The sequence below is a fragment of the Molossus molossus genome, unplaced genomic scaffold (assembly GCF_014108415.1).
Source record: "Molossus molossus isolate mMolMol1 unplaced genomic scaffold, mMolMol1.p scaffold_m16_p_6, whole genome shotgun sequence".
NCBI lineage: Eukaryota > Metazoa > Chordata > Mammalia > Chiroptera > Molossidae > Molossus > Molossus molossus.
In genome coordinates this window covers 20,138,440-20,158,374 of record NW_023425399.1, presented here as the reverse complement: position 1 = coordinate 20,158,374, position 19,935 = coordinate 20,138,440, and the positions used below count along the sequence as shown (strand labels likewise).

Below are 19,935 nucleotides of genomic sequence, written 5' to 3'. Positions count from 1 at the left end.
CAGCCTCAAGCAAGTTCATTTCTCTCATACATGCTTCTACATCGCTACGCATGAGAAGCATCTTTGCTCTTATAAGTGTTTACGATTTCTGAGAACTTTAATCTAAGCCCCACCATGGCTCCTAAACATGCCGCTTCTTCTAAGCCTTCTAATGATGAAACTAAGCGCTCGAGGAAGATGCTTACCATCCACGAGAAACTCTTAGATATGATCAAAGATGGCAAAAAAATCGTGGAGGTTGCCCGCCATTACAACTTCAATGAGTCTACCGTTCGCTCCTTCCATAAAGATGAAGAAAACATCCATGCAACGGCTACTGTCTCTTTCAACAAGGAAGCAAAGTGCATCGTGACAAGTTGTAATAAGTTCATAGTGAAAACGGAGTCTGTCCTAGCCCTTTGGATCAGCAACAGTCGCAAGGAAAACATTCCGTTGGATTTGCTGGTCATCCAAAAGAAGGCAAGGCAGCTCTATCAGCGCTTTATGGCAGATGAACCTCAATCAGGACCCTCTTCTGCAACATTCATGGATTTCACAGTGAGCAAGGGTTGATTCGAGAAGTTCCAGAAGAAGTATCATCTAAAGAGTGTCATTCTCCAAGGAGAAGCTGCCTCTGCTGACCAGCCTGCAGCAGAGGACTACGTGAACATGTTCCAGAAGATACTTGAGGAGGGTGAGTATCATCCAGAACAGGTGTTCAATATGGATGAAACAGGACTGTTCTGAAAAAGAATGCCTTCCCGGACATTCATTTTTAAGGATGAGACCAAGGTCTGTGGCTTCAAGGCACATAAGGATTGCGTGACTATCATTATGTGTGGAAATGCTGAGGGATTTTTGCTCAAGCCTGCCCTTATCTACAAGGCCAAGAACCCTACAGCCCTAAAGAATAAAAACAAGAACTTGCTGCCAGTGCATTGGATGCACAACAACAAGGGCTGGATCACAAAGCAGCTGTCATCGAACTGGTTCCACAAGTGCTTCATCCCCCAAATCAAGCTGTATCTCGCAGAGAAGGGACTCGAGTTTAATGTCCTTCTCCTTATGGACAATGCTGGAGGTCATGCGCAAGACCTATCCTATGACAGTGTACAGATCAAGTTCCTTCCTCCCAATACCACTTCGCTGATCCAGCCCATGGATCAAGGCGTTACTCACACGTTCAAGGTCCTCTACACGCGAAAACATCCTGCAGCACCTCATCAAAGGCATGGACCTTAAGGAGAACTTCTTGTTGAAGAAGTACTGGTGGCAGTATACCATCATGACCTGTCTGAAAAACGTCCAGGCTGTGTTGAAGGACATAAAGACAGAGACCGTGAAGGCCAGCTGGAAGATGTTGTGGCCTGAAATTGTCCACGACTACAGAGGATTCACCCCAAAGGATATAAGCAACTTGCCAGTGAATAAGGTAGTTAGGGTAGCCCGGATGATGAAAGGAGAAGGTTTCACAGATATGAGCTGTGATAATGTGGATGAGCTGCTGGAGACACACTCAGATCCCTTAACTGACGAGGATCTGGTGATAATGACTAAGTCTGCGAGTGAGGAGGAGGAATAGCAGCCAGAGGTTCCTGGGGGTCAGGAGGAGGAAGTTGGCCTTACACTTGAGCATCTCTCACAAGTTGTGGGAACTATTAAGGTAGTACAGGACATGACTGGTGAATGGGACCCACAAATGATGTGTGCACTGCGGTTCTGGAATGCACCTGATGGAGTGATAGGACCCTACAAAAGCCTCCTCACGCATATGAAAAGACAGCGCCAGCAACTGCCTATCACAATGTTCTTCAGCCACGCACCCAGACACCCATTGCCTCAGCAGAAGAAGACAACAATGCACCTGCTGAAGATATTGCACCACCTGAAGACTCTCCTACTGAGGTCCTGCCGTCAGAGGAGCAGTAACCTTGCTCTTCTTTGCTGTGCATCTCTTCATCTTCATCACTTCATCATCGAGCAAGTTGCACTATTTTCATAGGTTAGTGGTTGTGTTTAAGAACTGTTGTGTGGCCCTGGCCAGTTTGGCTCAGCGGTTAGAGTGTCGGCCTGCGGTCCGGAGAGACCCGGGTTCGGTTCCCGCTAAGGGCACGTACTTCGGTTGCAGTTTGTCCCCGGCCCTGGTTGGTCGTGCGGGTGGCAGCCACTCGATGTGTCCCTTCACGTCGATGTTTCTCACTCTCTCTCCCTTCCTCTCTCTCCCTCCCACTCTATCTGTACAAAAAATGGAAAAATATCCTCAGGTGAGGATAAAAAAAAAAAAAAAAAAAAAGAACTGTTGTGTGTGTATAATTAAATGTACAATAATTATAATATGATATTTGTAACGTCTAATATGTCTTATTTTCTCTTATTTTGTCTAATACATTGGGTAATACGAGTGTAATGGTGACTAAAGGGTGTTATTTCATGTCTAAAGGGCTCTAATAATGTTTAAAAAACGTATTTAGAAGGTCATAAACAGGTTTTATATGCTCTAACTGTGAAAATATTCAATTTATAAATAAAGAATCCTACTTTGCGGAAATTCATTTATCGCGGTAGAGTCTGGAACTGATTAATAACCGCGATAAACAAGGGCCAACTGTAGTGAGCAAAAGTATGATCAGAAATAGAATATTTGGATTGTCTCAAAGTATCTTCTCACAAGATATTTACTAACTAAAAAGGAGAAAATGTTAACTTTATAGTAGGGGAATCTGACAGACACCAATTTAATAACCAAGTGATCAAAGTTAACATCACTAGTAATATGACATATTGACATCAAGTATCCTGATACAATGCACTGAGAAAGGAACATCACTTTTGCCAAAAATATATAATTATAAGAAAGTGTTAGATAAACCCAAATTAAGAGACTACAAAAGGACATTGGGAGGGGTGTAAACTAGCAATATGGGAAAAGATGTATTGATTAGTTAATAGTATTATATCAATGTTAATTTCCTGATTTCAATAATTGCACTATGGTTATATAAGACGTTAATATTCGAGGAAGCTAGATGAAGAGTATATACTATTTTTACAACTTTTCTGTAAGGTTAAATTATTTCAAAAAAATTTTTTAAAGTAGACTCATTATAGTATGACAACTTCAAAATATTATTTAGGAAATACAAAGATGAGAGTACAATGTCCCTAGCTTTCTGAAAATAATATGGTTATAGCATTTGACACTACCTGATACTACCACTCATCCAATAAAGGATTCTTTTATGTCATGCCCTTAACATACACTCTTCCAACCACTGCCTCAATATATCCAGTGAGAGTAAATTTACTATGTCAAAATTCGGCCCACACATTCCATTACACCACAATTCTAATGAACACAAAGTTCTTCCTCATTATGATCCAAATTCACCTCCGTCAGACATGTACCTGAGAATATCATTCTGAGGCAGAGGTTTCTGACCAGGGGTTCTCAAAGATGGGAATATATACTAGTGAGGTACAGTCAATATGACAAAATGTGCAGTTTATTTACATTGACTAAAATTACATCTTGTCAGCATGAAATAAACCACCCTAAGTTATTTATGTGGACACTTTGCTATAATGCTGTCCCAGAACCTAATACAGTACCTGGTACATATCAGAAATGTTTATGATTCAAAGAATGAGATACAAATCAGAGAGTCGTATGAGTTCCCCTCTCCACCATCTACGCACACACAAATAACAAATGATTTAGAACTATATAACAAATTCTGTTAAAATTTTCCAATGCACAAAAAGTAACAGAACATGGCCCATCTCTGAAAAAAAATAGCTGCCTGACTACCCACAGTAGATGCCTCTTCTGCACAGGCATATTCATTTAACATACACTTAATACCTACTCTGTGTCTGGCTTAGTGAGAAGCCCAGGAAATACAAAGACAAACAAGACATTTCTTCAGAAGGGCAAGGTTTACATACTAGTTGAAGGAAATGATTCTACATTTTAAATACTTTTAATGCATTATATTTAAATAAGTAAATTACATAAAAATATATATATATGTATGTATGTGTGTGTGTGTAGATAGATAGATAGATAGATAGATAGATAGATAGATAGATAGATGCTCCTCAACTTACAATGGGGTCACAATCCAATAAACCCACTGGAAATCAAAAATGCATTTAATACACCTAGGCTACCAAACATAGCTTAGCCTAGCCTTAAATGTGCTCAGAAAACTTATTAGCTGACAGTTGGGCAAAATCACCTAACACAATGCATACACTGCAGAGCATCTATCAATCGTTTACCCTTGTGATCGCATGGGTGACTGGGAGCCATAGCTTGCTGGCAATGTCCTCACAAGAGTATTACATACCACATATTGATATCTCAGGAAAAGATCAAAAGTCAAAAGTAAAGTATGGTTTCTACTGAATGCATATCACTTTTGCACCACTGTAAAGTTGAAAAATCATAAGTCAAATCATTGTAAGTTGGGGACCATCTGTAATTATTTATCAAAAATAATTTTTTTTTTTTTTTTATCCTCACCCGAGGACATTTTTCCATTTTTTTGTTCAGGTAGAGTGGGAGGGAGAGAGAGGAACAGAGAGAGAGAGAAACATCGACGTGAAAGGGACACATCGAGTGGCTGCCACCCGCACGACCAACCAGGGCCGGGGACAAACCGCAACCCGAAGTACATGCCCTTAGCGGGAACCAAACCCGGGTCTCTCCGGACCGCAGGCCGACGCTCTAACCGCTGAGCCAAACCGGCCAGGGCTCAAAAATAATTTTTAATTGCATCAAATATAAAAAAGTTAATGGCTACAGAAGAAATTAATATAAATTGGAAAGAAAAAAAATTCCCAGTAGGGAAGTGGAGAAATTATATAAGCATACAATTTTCCCAATCCGGAATACAACTGATAAACAGAAAAAAATGTTTAACCTCAATAGATAAGCAAATAAATACAAAGCAAAGCAAAGTAACATTTCCTACCCACTTCTTTTTAAAAAATAATTTTAATACCTAACTCAGAGAAGATAATGATGAAAAAACCAGTTATATATACGTTGCTGGTAGCAGTATAAGGTAAAACAACTTTTTGGGCCCCGGCTAGTGTGGCTGTATGGTTAGAGCGAGGGCCCGCAGATCTAAGGGTCGCAGGTTGAATTCCCAGTCAAGGATATGTACTTGGGTTATAAGTTCAACCCCTAGCCTCAGTTGGGGTACATTCGAGAGGCAACCAATCGATGTGTCCCCCTCACATCAATATCTCTCTCTCACTCCGCACCCCCCTCACTCTCTAAAAAAAATGGAAAAAATATCCTCAGGTGAGGATTAACAAAAAAACAAAAACAGCCCAGCTGGTGTGGCTCAGTGGGTGAGGGACAGAGGTCGCCAGTTGGATTCCCAGTCAGGGCATACGCCCAGGTCGTGGGCCAAATCCCCAGTGGGGGGCATGCAGGAGGTAGCCAATCAATGTTCTCTCTCATTGATGTTTCTGTCTCTCTCTCCCTTTCCCTTCCTCTCTAAAATCAATAAAGGAAAATAAAGTAATTATGAACTCTATCTAACAACAAGAATAATGACTGCTCTAATAAGTGAAAAGGTACCAGAACATAAAATTCTGTGAATACTTGTGAAGGTACTGAGGGAAAAAATTAGTGCACACACACAGACTGGAAAAGAACCAGCAGATGTTTTCAGGTTTGAGGTCATAAGTGATTTTTATTTCCTTTATTAATAAATTATTTGTAAGGTCAACAAAAAAATCAGGAGAAGAAAACTTTCAAGGGGCATCCATGGTAAACTACATTATATGAGTCAATGGTAAATTAAGGCCTCAAATAATTCTTTGGATTTTATGTTCATAAAAAGAAAAAACAAGTAAAGAAAGAAACATTTCTTCCTCCAAATAAAAGTGTCTATGAAAAGAAAACTGAAGAAAAATTAACTCTGAGGTGAATATCTGGAAACACTCCCAACAGTAAAAATCATCAGACTGTAGCATGGTATCCTAGGCTAAGTTCCACTGTTGGGGTATTTAGAAGCAACGCCCTAGACACCATACTGTAGGAATCAGTTCTGAGCTGGCACCATAGAGACCCAGAGTGGTCTCATGAGGTTTTTCCATCACACAATCTGGTTGACTAATCTATAAATACATGACATTTGCACATAAACACTAACGTTTTCATACCAACCAAAGGAACAACAAACCTTACCTGGGAAGTGCCAGACAGAGCCTGTGTAAGAGACAAAGGTAGCAACCGGCTGCATACTGGAACCCACTGGGAGACGCTAATCTGGTTCCTCTAAAGAAAGAAAAAGAACAGTCCATCAAGAATCTATTATCAGACTCCATATGTAGAAAGTAAAGAGCATATATAAATTTAGAAATCCTGCCAGGGGAGTGCACATGAAAGGAGAACATCCAAAATAGGACAAGGATCAAGCCTCCTCATGCTTATCACTTCAAGGATAAGATGTACCCTGCTTAATCCTGCCCCAAGGACTAAGGGAACTTTAGTTATAGCAGACTCAAGCAGGGGACATAGGCTCCCTCTCAGGAGAGGAACAAAATAAGCAGACTTCAGGCATTTTACAATAAAAGTGTCATTTAAATTAGAGTTTGCAATGCCTTTTCAAACTGATTTATCTGATATTCATAGAATTCCTTAATAGTAAACAGTGATGAGATAAAGAAATTTTGGGGGTGGGAAAACACACTTGGGCAAGTTGATTTCTAAGACAAAAGAGAGATTAAATGGCTGAGCTATGATTTCAATATTTCCCTCTGGCATTACTGACCTCAGAAAGGTCTCTGGGCCAAAGGGAAAGGCTTGGCTGGAGAAAGGAGGCACTCTCTCTTGCTAAATGAGAAACCTGCTTTATTTTATAAACCTGAAACACATTCCACTGTATAAATGGCACCCATGTACACAGCACTGGAAATCTCTATTCTAGAAATCAACACTGGGGGAACCAAGGATTCCTTTCATTTAACCTGTAGACCTTATAGGGTCATATTGAGGACTGGATACACAAATTATTTTAAAACAATATGCCAAGCATAAACTAAAATGCTAGGAGTCAAAGATTTGGATTCTAGTTTAAACTCAATATGATCTTTATACATAATTTAACCTCTATGATGCTCAGTTTCCTCATAGTAGTTATTAGTAATACTTTTGAGCACTTAGTACGTGCCAGGCACTTTTCTAGGTACTTTACTTATATGGACTCATTTAAACTTCACAATCACCACCCAATGACCTAGGTATATTGTTATTATCCCATTAAACCGAGGTATAAATAAATAACTTCTCAAGGTTACATAGTTAATAAATGGCAGTGTTAGGATTTGAACCCCGGCAGCACAACTCCAGGATCCATGATCATTTATGAAAGAGTCAAGGAAATATCTCCGAAGTTCCTTCTAGCTCTAACACTCTATGACCTAGTCTTAAACCAATTAAACCACAGCATAGTATTGAAGAACGAGCCATGTACTTGGAATCAAAAAGCACTTATTTGATTCTTGGCTCCACTGTTAGTAAGCTATGAACCTCTGTTGCTTTCTTCTATAAAATAAAGAAAAACCCCTGCCTCTCAGGATTTTCAGAAAAAATCAATAAATGTACCTTGCAGTATATCCAAATCAATAAATATTAAGTTGAATCTGAATCTCCACTTCCTTATGAGTAGGCAAGAAGAGGCAGGTGTGAAGTTAGAATTTTAAACCAAGAGATGCTTTCTAAAGAGCCTCATAGTTCTAAAACTGTATTAACTGTTTTTAATAGGCAACTTACAACATTGTTTCAAATGAAAAGTAAAGATTAAAAATATTTTATTTTAGCTGAGGTTTGATCTGTTGAGATGGTTTTCAACTGAGAGAGAGTTACTGGTTTTATGTTAACTAATGCTGACAGATTTACCAGAACCAGTCAATGTCAGATGTTCCTTTCCTAAAAATGTAAATATGGGATAAGATTAAACTTCTGCAGATTTAGGCCCAAGGGGGTGGGGTGGTAAGAAAAAATTATAAGTAGGAACAATGAAAACTTTTGGAAGATTTTCTGAAGAATTTCATCATATTCTTTCCAGTGTCAACAAAATTTTTCTCTGTAATTTTGGCTCTACTTGGTCTTATGCCAATACTTTAAATCAGTTCTTATTAGAAGAAAGGAGCAATCAGCTCTGTTCTTTCCTTCTCCAATCCTACAACAACAATTCTTGTCCAAATCCTTACATGAAACTGCTGAGGTGTAGCAGAAAGGGTGTTTGAATCCCAAGCCTGCCACGAAATAGCTCTGTGACCCTGAACTAGTTACTCAATTCTCTGGGCCTCCGTTTTCCCTTATGTAAAGAGGGAATAATAAAAGCTACCTCACAGTAGCATTCCAAGGATGATTTGTAAAAGCACTTTGATAACAGTAAAACACACACACAAAGGCATCCTTATTGTTATTAACTATTGTTCCTGAATTATATAAGTAAGTGCCTCTTTCCCCAGCAAACAGTAGTAGCAGCAAGAACTATTTCTTTAAAATATTATTTTTAACCTGGAATTCCCTTTCTCAAAAAGGGAAGAACCGCCATGGCCGGTCTGGCTCAGTGGTTAGAGCGTTGGCCCTCGGACCAGAGAGATCGGGGTTAGGTTCTGCTAAGGGCACATACCTCGGTTGCAGTTTGTCCCCGGCCCCGGTTGGGGTCATGTGGGTGGCAGCCATTCTATGTGTCTCTTTCACATTGATGTTTCTCTCTCTCTCTTCCTCCTTCTCGCCCTCCCACTTTATCTCAAGATAAATGCAAAAAAAAAAAAAAAAAAAATTAAAAAGGGAAGTACTTATTCCAATGACTCCATGTACCTCTCTTTAGTCAAACTTACAAACCCGATCTTTACCAACTGAACCCCTCCAGACTCATTGTTATATTTACATACCCTACCTTGAATTCTCCATTCAGCAGTTTCAAACCTCACTCTGATTCTCTGGTTTGAGAAGGACTACTCCGTTCCACACAAGCTAATCCCCATGTAGTCATTCCTCTGGGACTTTCTTCTTCATCAAGAGAATCAATGAGTTCATTTGCTTCAAGGAGATTCCCTAGACTCCAGATTTTAGTTCTACTTGACTCTACTTGGTTCTTTTTCCTTTTGGCCTCTTACAGTATACTTTATTTAATAAATATAAATTGTGGAAGTACTTCTCTCCCTCTTGCAGGTACTAATACATTTATAGCCTTTCTCAATTAAAATTATTGCTCTAATTTTGGATAATATATATGTCATTACTAAGTGGGAGTTTTATTGTCTTTTTGCCTCACCAACACTTCAAAAACAAAATTTTAAAGATAAGTTTCATGTTATTTCCTATGCATATTATAAAATGCAAGTGATTTTACATTTATATTTCAAATCATTCTGACAGTCCAGTTCCCTTTTTTTTTTTTAACTAAACTTTAATCAGTCCACTAACCAATCTGTTTCTGCATGTAGTTTTAATTTAAGATACATAGTATTTTTCTTGGCTCACTCACGAGCTGGAAAAGGCTTTACAGGTAGTCGATTCTCCTGTTCCCCACAGTTGTATTTTATAAAGTGACCACAAGTAGTTAGCAAACACTGAACCATTGCTTCTAGGGGAAATACAGGGTTAGGTTCCTGCAAGCCTCTGTTCACATTTTCATCAACCAATCAATACATAACCTTGTTTTATGTGTCTCTGTTTAAACATACCTTATTTAATATATATTATTGATTCACTAACATTGAATTCACACATAACACACTCCTGAACAAAACTTATTTAACACACAAATATTCTCCACAAGAAACATCTTAGCCTTTTTGCACTTTGCGTCACTAGACAGCACTTCAGCACTACACTTGGGAGCCAATTTGAAATAGGGAAATCGCCAACAATAGCACAAAAATGTAAAAAAAAAAAAAAAAAAAAAACCGCACAAAACATGGCACTAAATAGACCATGGAAAGGATATTTGTTACAGTCTAAGAGCTGAAACAAGAAAGCAGAGTATGGCCTTGTTCGACCTCAGCAAGAAACATGCATGTTGTAGCTCAAATTTTCACCCCTTTGTACATGTCCTCAAATAACTGCAAAAGCTTCATAGTGTTGATTTTTGAATTACAAATAAAATTTAGCAAGGACAGTAGTCCCCATAACTTGCAGGGGATACATTCCAAGACCCCCAGTGGATGCAGGTTGTACCAAACCCTTTATATACATTTTTTCATACATACACACACACACACACACACACACACACACACACACATATTATAAACCCTTCACTTAAAGAAAGCAGTTTATAGCTTCCCTTTGGTGTATGTGAATTACCAGCATCATTACTCTTGCAGTCTTGGGGCCATTATCAAGTAAAATACGGGTTACTTGAACACAAGCACTGTATTGCAAGTCAATCTGATAAGCAAGATAACTACTAAGTGACTAACTGCTGAGTAGTGTATACAGCATGAATACACTGGACAAAGGAATGATTCCCTTCTTGGGAGGGACAGAGTGGAACAGTGTAAGATTTTATCATGCTACTCAGAATGGTGTGCAATTTAAAATGTATGAACTATTACCTGGCCAGTGTGGCTTGGTGGATCCATACCCAGTCGGGGCAATGCCCAGGTTGTGGGTTCGATACCCAGTAAGGGGGCATGCAGGAGGCAGCCAACTGATGTTCTCTCTCACATCAATGTCTCTATCTCTCGCTCTAAAAAAAATCAATAAAAACATATTTAAAAAGTAAAATAAATAAAATGTATGAACTGTTTATTTCAGGAATTTTCCATTTATACTTTTGGATCACGGTTGACCATGGGTAACTAAAGCCACAGAAAGCAAAACCGTGGATAAGGGGGGACTACCGTATGTGCATTCACAAGTACAGAATCTGTGAATAATGAAGATCGACCAAATCTTTTACTCTGTAAGTCTCCAGTGATGTCTGTATTCTGAATGTCATCGATAATAATTCAATTCCACTGTCCAAAGAACAAACACTACTTTAGCAAACTCTCCAGCAAGTCACGATATGGCATTCTACAAAAGGGTACTTACACAGACAGGAGGAGCAAAGAACGTTCAACCATTCTTTCATTAATTACTGAATACTCTGCCTCCTCCCACTTTGTTGGGGAAGGGAGGTCCAATCTGAGCTTTCAAAAAACTGATTACATACAGGAAGGATTTGAGCTAATCAGTAAATATATTAACAATGAAGGATCAGGTTCCTATCAGAGAAAGAAGCTGACAAATATGAAAAGGCAGAGGGGTAGAATAAACCCTGTGCATTGGGTTAAAATTAGAGTAACTGGTATGTATTTTAATAGATAGATAGATAGATAGATAGATAGATAAGTAGATAAAAAGATATGTGTGTGTATGTTGGCACACATACACACACATATATTTCCTACCCCTGTCCTGATAGAGCCTAGAAGCAATGACAGCCTGGTAGCAATGACCACATGTAGCATCCAGACTTGGTTTCTAAAAAGCAATATCCAGTAAAAGGAACAAGTCTTCTCTGAAGAAAAATGACTCCTGAGTAGGACTGATGCTCCTGAAAGCTTTATTTCACAAAAAAATGGCATTATTTGATATTTGATATGTCTAATAGTTCCTTGGAAGACTCTATATTTGCAAGGTTGTCTTAGAACTCACCCAGTGTGAAAAACGTTTTCCCCAAGAGCATTGACTGAAAACAAATAGAGGCATTTGTTCAACTTTGTGGCTGACCTGAGGCAGTGGATAATAACTGGGGAAAACAATAAACTAAACAAAAAGCTTTAAAGGAGAAGCAGGGGAATGAGATGTTCACAGGAACTTTGAAAAACTCTGACATATTCCTGGGAATCCAAAGGCCATGTGCATGCACAGGACTGTGCACATAAACACAAAAGACATGAGAATTCCCTAATCTCTCACTTCTGATTGACCTTGAGGCTCTGTACAAGCAGGAAATGAAGTTAATGCAGAGCTGTCCAATGACTAACAAAATATAAAAGGCCCCAACATGTACACAAAGCCCCTTGACAAAAACTGGGAGACTTACTGGTTCCAGGCATTTAAGGAAATCTCCAACCACACATTATCTGACCACCAAGCTAACTGAGAAGAGAGCACACAACAAAGAATACAAACGAGCCCTGGCCGGTTTGGCTCAGCGGTTAGAGCGTCAGCCTGCAATCCGGAGAGACCCGGGTTCGGTTGCCGCTAAGGGCGCTTACCTCGGTTACAGTTTGTCCCCTGGCCCTGGTTGGTCATACAGGTGGCAGCCACTCATGTCCCTTTCACATCAATGTTTCTCTCTCTCTCTTCCTCTCTCTCCCTCCTACTCTATCTGTACAAAAAATGGAAAAATGTCCTCGGGTGAGGATGAGGAAAAAAAAAAAGAATACAAACGTTATAGAATTAATTCAGAAAGGCACTACACAGAAAAACAATAACAAACTCTGGGAAAGGAAAGAACTGATTTCCAGAGTTGCCACATTATTTGATGTTTCCAATTTTCAACAAAAATTTATAAAACACATAAAGAAATAAAATCCATACATAGGGGGTAAAAAATCAATAGAAACTGTCCTTGAGGACAAAGATTTTGAACCAGCTATTTTAAATATTTAAGATCTAAAGGAAGTCATATCTAAAGAACTATAGCAAAGTATGGAAATTATACCTCACCAGACAGAAAATATCAATAAAGAGAGAAATTAAAAATAAAAATTCTGGCCTGGCCAGAGTGGCTCAATTTGTTGAGCATCATCCTGTGCACCAAAAGGCTGCTGGTTTAATTCCCGGTCAGGGCACATACCTGGGTTGTGGGCTTGATCCCCAGTCAGGGAGCATACAGAAGGCAATTGACTGATGTTTCTCTCTCACATCAATGTTTCTTTCTCTCTCTCTCTCTACCCCTTCCTCTCTCTAAGCACGTCCTCAGGTGAGGATTTAAAATAATCATAATCATAATCATAAATAAAATAAAATAAAAATTCTGGAGTTGAAAAGAACAATAAATAAAATAAACATTTCACTAGAGGGGTGCAAGAGCAGCTTTGAGCAGACGAATCAGTGACTTTCTTTTTATCCTCACCCAAGGACATTTTTGTATTTTACCTTCAGATAAAGTGGGAGGGAGAGAGAGAGGAAGAGAGAGAGAGAGAAACATCAATTGGTTCCCACCCACATGACACCAACGGGGGCTGGGGACGAACCACAACCGAGATACGTGCCCTTAGAGGGAACCAAACCCAGGACTCTCTAGTCCGCAGACCAATGCTCTAACTGCTGAGCCAAACCGGCCAGGGCGAAACAGTGACTTTGAAGACAGGTCAATTGAGACTACCTAGCCTGAAGAACAGAAAAAAAATTAATAAAGAAAACGCCCTGGCCAGTTTTGCTCAGTGGTTAGTGTCAGCCTGCGAACTGAAGACTCTTGGGTTCAATTCCTGGTCAAGGGCAAACACCTCGGTTGCAGATTCGATCCCGGCACGTCAGGGTCATGCGGAAGGTAACCAATCAATGTGTCTCTCTTACACTGATGTTCCTCTCTCCTCTCTTTTCTCTCTCTCTCCCCAACTTCCTCCCTCATACTCTACCTAAAAAAGCAATAGAAAAATATCTTCAAGTGAGGATTAAGAAAAAAAAGAAAGAAAACTTAACAGAGCCTCAGAGACCTATGGGACACCACCAAACATACCAACATATGTATAATGAGAGTCTCAGAAGGAGAAGAGAGAAATAAAGAGACAGAAAGAAATATTTAAAGAAATACAGGCAGAAAACACCCCAATTTTTATTTAAAACATCAATTTATAAATCCAAGAAGCTCCACTAACTCCAAGTAGGATAAACTCAAGAGATCCACAAATAGATATACAATCAAGCTACTGAAAAACAATAACAAAGATAGAATCTTGAAAACAGCAGAAAAGCGATTCATCATTTACAAGAGATCCTTGATATTAACAGCTAATTTCTCCTCAGAAACCAGGGGGGTCGAAAGGCAATAGGATAAAATATTCAAAATGCTTGGGGGAGGGGGCTGTCAAACAAGAATTCTGCATCTTGCAAAACTATCATTCAAAAGTGAAGGAGATATTAAGACAAACAAAAGCAGAGGGAATATGTCACTAACAGACCTACCCTACAACAAATACTAAAGGGAGATCTTCAGGCTAAAATAAGACCTTTGACATTACAGTAACTTAAATCCACATGAAGAAGTAAAGTGTGCTAGTAATGGTAACTATTTAAATAAATAAAAAATATAGTACAAATGTATTTTTTTACTTTCTTATTGGATTTACTAGGGTGACAGTGGTTAATAAAATGATATAGGTTTCAGTTGTACGACTCTATAATACACCATCTGTATATTGTACTGTGTATTCACCACCCCAAGTCAAGCCTCCTTCCATCACCATTTATCTCCCTATACCCTCTCCTATCTCCCCCTACCCCACTTTCCCTCTAGTAACCATCATATGGTTGTTTGTGTCTGAGTCTGTTGGGTTTGTTTTTGCTTAATCTCTTCACCTTTTTCACCCAGCCCCCCCACAACTTCCCTCCCCTCTGACTGCTGTAAGTCTGTCTTCTATCTATGAGTCTATTTCTATTTTGTTACCTTATTTTGTTCATTAGATCCCACATGTAAGTGAAGTCATATGGCACTTGTCTTTCTCTGGCTTATTTCACTTAGCATAATGCTCTAAATGTATTTTTTGCTTGTAATTATTTTTTAAGTTTTAATTTAAAGGACAACTGAATAAAGCCAGAATTATAAATCTATGTTGATGGGTACACAATCTATAAAGATGTGATTTGAGTAACAATAATGGCACAAAGAAGGAGGGAAGGAATGGCATTATATATATATTCAAAGTTTTTATATACTATTATTGAAATCAATTAACAATAATCCCAACTAGGTTGTTATGAATTAAGATGTTAATTATAATCCCAAGGCAAACACTAAGAAAATAACAAAAAATAGTCCTGGCTGGTTTGGCTCAGCAGTTAGAGCATTGGTCTTTGGACCAAAGATCCAGGGTTCAGTTCCAGTCAAGGGCCCATGCCTGGGTTGCAGGTTCCATCCCCATGCGGAAAACAACCAATCAATGCCTGTCTCTGTCTCTCTCTCCCTTCCCTCCTTCCCTTCCCACTCTCTCTAAAAATATCAATGGAAAAAATATTCTTGGGTGAGGATTAACAAAAAATAAAAAGAAAACAAAAAACAATAGTATAACCTTATACCATACACAAAATTTAACTCAAATATAAAAATTAACTCAAAATGGGTCAAAGACCTAAATTTTTAAAAATAATTTTATTGATTTTTTAGAGAAAGAGGAAGGGAGAGATAGAAACATCAGTGTGAGAGCACAACATTGATCAGTTGCCTTTTGAACAGTCACTACTGGGGATCAAACCCACAACCCAGGCATGTGCCTTGACTGGGAATCGAACCAGGATGTCCAACTGAGCCACTCTAGTCAGGCCAAAGACCTAAATTTAAGACCTAAAACTATGATACTTTTAGAAGAAAACGTAAGAAAAAGCTTCATGACATTGGATTTGACAGTGACTTCTTGGATATAATACCAAAAGCACAGGCAACAAAAAAAAAATAGTTAAGTTGAACTTCATCAAAATTAAAAACTTTTGTGTATCAAAGAATACTATAAACAAAGTGATAAGGCAACTGATGGAATAGTAGAAAATATTTGTAAATCATATATCTGATAAGGCATTGATATCTAGAATATATAAAGAACAACTCGCCCTGGCCGGTATGGCTCAGCGGTTAGAGCATTGGCCCATGGACCAAAGAGTCACGGGTTCAATTCCGGTCAAGGGCACGTACCTTAGCTGCGGTTCAGTTCCCGGCCCTGTCTTTCTCACATCAGTGTTTTTCTCTCTCTCCCCCTGCCTCCCATTCTATCTGAAGATAAACAGAAAAATATCCTCAGGTGAAGATTAAAAAAAGAAGAAAGGAAAAGAACTACTACAACTCAACAACAAAAAGAAAAAGAAAAATTCAATTAAAACATGGGCAAAGGACTTGAATAGACATTTATCTGAAGATGTACTAAAAGCCAAAAAGCACATAAAATATGCTCAACATCATTAGTTACTAGTGAAAGCAAATCAAAACTACAATGAACCCTGGCCGGTTTGGCTCAGTGGTTAGAATGTTGGTCCGCAGACCAAAGAGTCGTGGGTTTGATTCCAGCCCAGGGCATGTACCTCGGTTACGATTCAGTCCCCAGCCCTGGTCTGGGTCGTGTAAGAGGTAACCAGTCAATGTGTCTCCCTCACGTCAATGTTTCTCTTTCTCTCTCCCCCCGCCCCCACCACTCTATCTGAAAATAAATGGAAAAAAAAAATCCTCAGGTAAGGATTAAAAAGAAAAACCAAAAACCACGAGATATCACCTCATACCCATTACGATGGCCACTATGATAAAAAAAATTAACAACTATTGGTAAAGACACGGAGAAATTGGATCTCTGTGCTTCGCTGGTAGGAATGAAAAATGGTTCAGCTGCTGTGGAAAATGGAATGGTAATTCCTCAAAAAATTAAACACAGACTTACCATACACTCCAATAATTCCACTTCATTTTTTTGTTGTGTTAATCCTTACCCGAGGATATTTTTTCAATTGATTTTTAGAGAGTGTGGAAGGGAGGGAGGAAGGGGGAGGAGGGGAGAAAGAGAGAGAGAGAAATACTGATGTGAGAGACACATCACTTGGTTTCCTCCCACATTTGCTTCAACCAGGGCTGGGGATCGAACCTGGAACCCAGATACTGGAACCCAGTTGTGTGCCCTTGATCGGGAATTAAACCCAAGACCCTTCGGTATGTGTGCCAACATTCTAACCAGTAGCAACATCAGCCAGGGTCAATAATTCCACTTCTTAGTATATACCAAAAAGAAGTGAAAACATAAACTCAAACAGACATTTGTATACCCAAGTTCACAGTAGCACTATTTCACAATAGTCAAAAGGTAGAGTAACCCAAGTGTCCACTGACAGATAAATGGATAAACATAATGTGATCTATATACACAACGGAATAGTAGTCAGCCTTAAAAAGGAAGGACATGTGCGGCTGGTTTGGCTCAGTGGTTGAGCATCGACCCATGCACCAAGAGGTCGCCGGTTCAATTCCTGGTCAGGGCACATGCCCAGGTTGTGGGCCAATTCCCCAGTGGGGGGCATGTAGGAGGCGGCCAGTTGATGTTCTCTCTCATCAATGTTTTTATCTCTCTCTCCCTTCCCTTCCTCTCTCTAAAATCAAAAAAGAACAATTGAAAAAAAAAAAAAGGGAAGGACATTTTGACACACGCTACAATATAGATAAACCTTGAGGACATTATGCTAAATGAAATAAGCCAGCCACAAAAGGACAAATACTGTATGATTCCATTTATATGAGGTACCTAGAAGAGTCAAAATCTTAAAGACAGAAAGTAGAATGGTGGCTGCCCTGGGCTGAGTACAATTTCAGTTTTGTAAGATGAAAAAAGTGGATGATGGTGGTGATAGTAGCACAACAATGTGAATGTATTTAATACCTGAACTGTATACTCAAAAAAGCTTAAAATGGTAAATTTTATGTTATGTGTATTTTACTAAAAATATATATATTTTTTTTTATCCTCACCAGAGGACATTCTTCCATTTTTTATTCAGATAGAGCAGGAGGGGGAGAGAGGGAGAGAGGGAGAAAGAAACATCGACGTGAAAGGAACACATTGAGTGGCTGCCACCCACACGACCCAACCAGGGCCAGGGACAAACTACAATCAAGGTACATGCCCTTAGTGGAAACCGAACCTGGGTCTCTTTGGACTGCAGGCCAATGCTCTAACTGCTGAGCCAAACCAGCCAGGGCAACTAAAAATATTTTTAAGTACAGAATGGCTTTCTGAAATTTCTTTACCGTCAAAGAAAAGTAAAAATGATCACCAATGCTCAGGACACCTCATAAAACTATAAACAAGTCTCACTACGCTGCTCAAAAGGCCAGTTACTCTGCTAAAGCTCCTCAGCAATAGCAGCATTTTCATTTCCTCCTCCTTTCCAAACCCATCATTGGAGAGGGAATAAAATTGGCTAATAAGTCTGAAAGAAGAAAAAGTAAAGGAAGACTAATAAGAATGTTTCAGGAACACTGCCTCTCTGTGGTTCAATTTTCTTATCAGTAAAGTAGAAAAATAACAGTGCTTACCTTTTCAAAGGGCTGTTTTAAGGATTAAGTTCACATATATAAAGTATTTAAGAGTGCTTAACACATGGTAAATACCCTATAAATATTAGCTGTCAATATTATTGCCCTGTAAATCTCAACATCATCTTGCTTCAACTACCTTTATCTCAGTGTGCTCGCTCTCTCTCTCTCTCTCTCTCTCTCTCTCTCCTGAACACCAACTCTCCAACTGCTAAAATAAAGTGTGTGTGTGTGTGTGTGTGTGTGTGTGTGTGTGACCAGCTGTATCTTCTCAGTGGACATTACTATTAACTCAGTCATCACAAAGACTGACCTGGGACTCACTGTTAAGACTCCTTCTCCCTCACCCTCAACATCTAACCTCCCACCAAGCCATATACTATATACTCTATTTCCTCTTGAAACCATCCCTTCCTCCTAAATTATACTGCTCCTTACCCTTACTAAAGGCTTTTATCACTTCTTCCAGGATTACTTAAGTAGCTTCTGACTGACATTGGGGTCTATAATCTAAGTTCTCTCTGATCCATCTACAACTGCTACAGGGATCTATTCAAACAAAAATCTAACAGTGAGTATGTGAGTGTTTACTATGGCGACTTTTTAAAATGTTTTCTATACTTTCAAAATAAAATTTTTAAATTTCAATTTAAAAAGATGAGAGAAGAAACAAAAGTACAGTGATGACTGTGGGAGAGAACAGGAGAAAAGATTTGCAAAAGGACACAGAAATTTTGGGTAGTGATGGATATGTTCATTATTTTTATTGTAGTGATGGCTTTTCAGGTGCATACCCATCAAAACTTATCAAATTGTACAAATAAATATTATATGTCAATTATTCCTCAATTTCAAAATGCAAATGAGGAAAAAAACAGAGTAAATGCATCAAAAAAATTAACCTTTAAAAATAAAGCTTCCACCCTGGCCAATTTGGCTCAGCGGTTAGAGCGTCAGCCTGCGGTCCAGAGAGACCTGGGTTCGGTTCCCGCTAAGGGTGCATACCTCGATTGCAGTTGTCCCCGGCCCTGGTTGGTCGTGCGGGTGGCAGCCACTCGATGTGTCCCTTTCATGTCGATGTTTCTCTCTCTCTCTCTTCCTCTCTCTCTAAAATCAATAAAGGGGGAAAAAGTGTGGTCTCCATCTGTTTATATCTATAAATAAATAAATAATAAATAAATAAATAAAGCTTCCCTTGCTTAAAATACTTCAATGGCTCCCCTCTGCCTCAAGATAAACCTCCAAGTCCTAAAAGTGATATAGAAGTCCTGCCTCCTCTCCTGCCATTTCCCCATGAGTGCCCCTGACTCCAGCCATATTAGTTTGTTTAGTTTGTTGGTTGTCTGGCATTCTTAGCATAAACTAATGCTTCTCTTCTCTGCCCTTTTGCCCATTCTCTAACTAATGCTCTTTCACCTAGTTCAGGCATCTTTCCCTGATGGATGCCTGTCCTCAGGCTGAGTTAGGTGCCTCTCTACTCTGCTCCCATAGCACTTCTATCACAGCATTTCAAGATTTGTATTAGTTTTCTTTCCTGCCTCTCCTATTGAATTATAAACTTGAGAGTAAGGTCTATGTTTTTCATCCTCAGTTCCTTGGATAGTTCCTACAATGTAGTAAACATTCAAATTGTTGCTGAACTAAAAGAGAAAAAAAGCATTTAAACATCACTGATACCAGTTGATTCTCTGATCAACCG

General features: G+C 39.0%; 1 protein-coding gene across 6 annotated transcripts in view; it reads right to left on the bottom strand.

The window, feature by feature from the left end:
* The window catches only part of LOC118618860 (ubiquinol-cytochrome-c reductase complex assembly factor 1), a 118,898-nt gene that overhangs the window by 95,455 nt on the left and 3,508 nt on the right, over positions 1 to 19,935 (bottom strand). For 2 of the 6 annotated variants that reach the window (XM_036245398.1, XM_036245401.1), the window contains exons 2-3: positions 6,185 to 6,274; positions 1,159 to 1,269 (exon numbers count right to left, since the gene is read on the bottom strand). In XM_036245398.1, coding sequence (XP_036101291.1) covers positions 1,159 to 1,269; positions 6,185 to 6,274 — 201 coding nt within the window. Of the gene's footprint in view, positions 1 to 1,158; positions 1,290 to 6,184; positions 6,275 to 19,935 lie in introns of those variants that run through there. The other 4 variants (XM_036245404.1, XM_036245402.1, XM_036245400.1 and 1 more) reach the window with 3 other exon arrangements.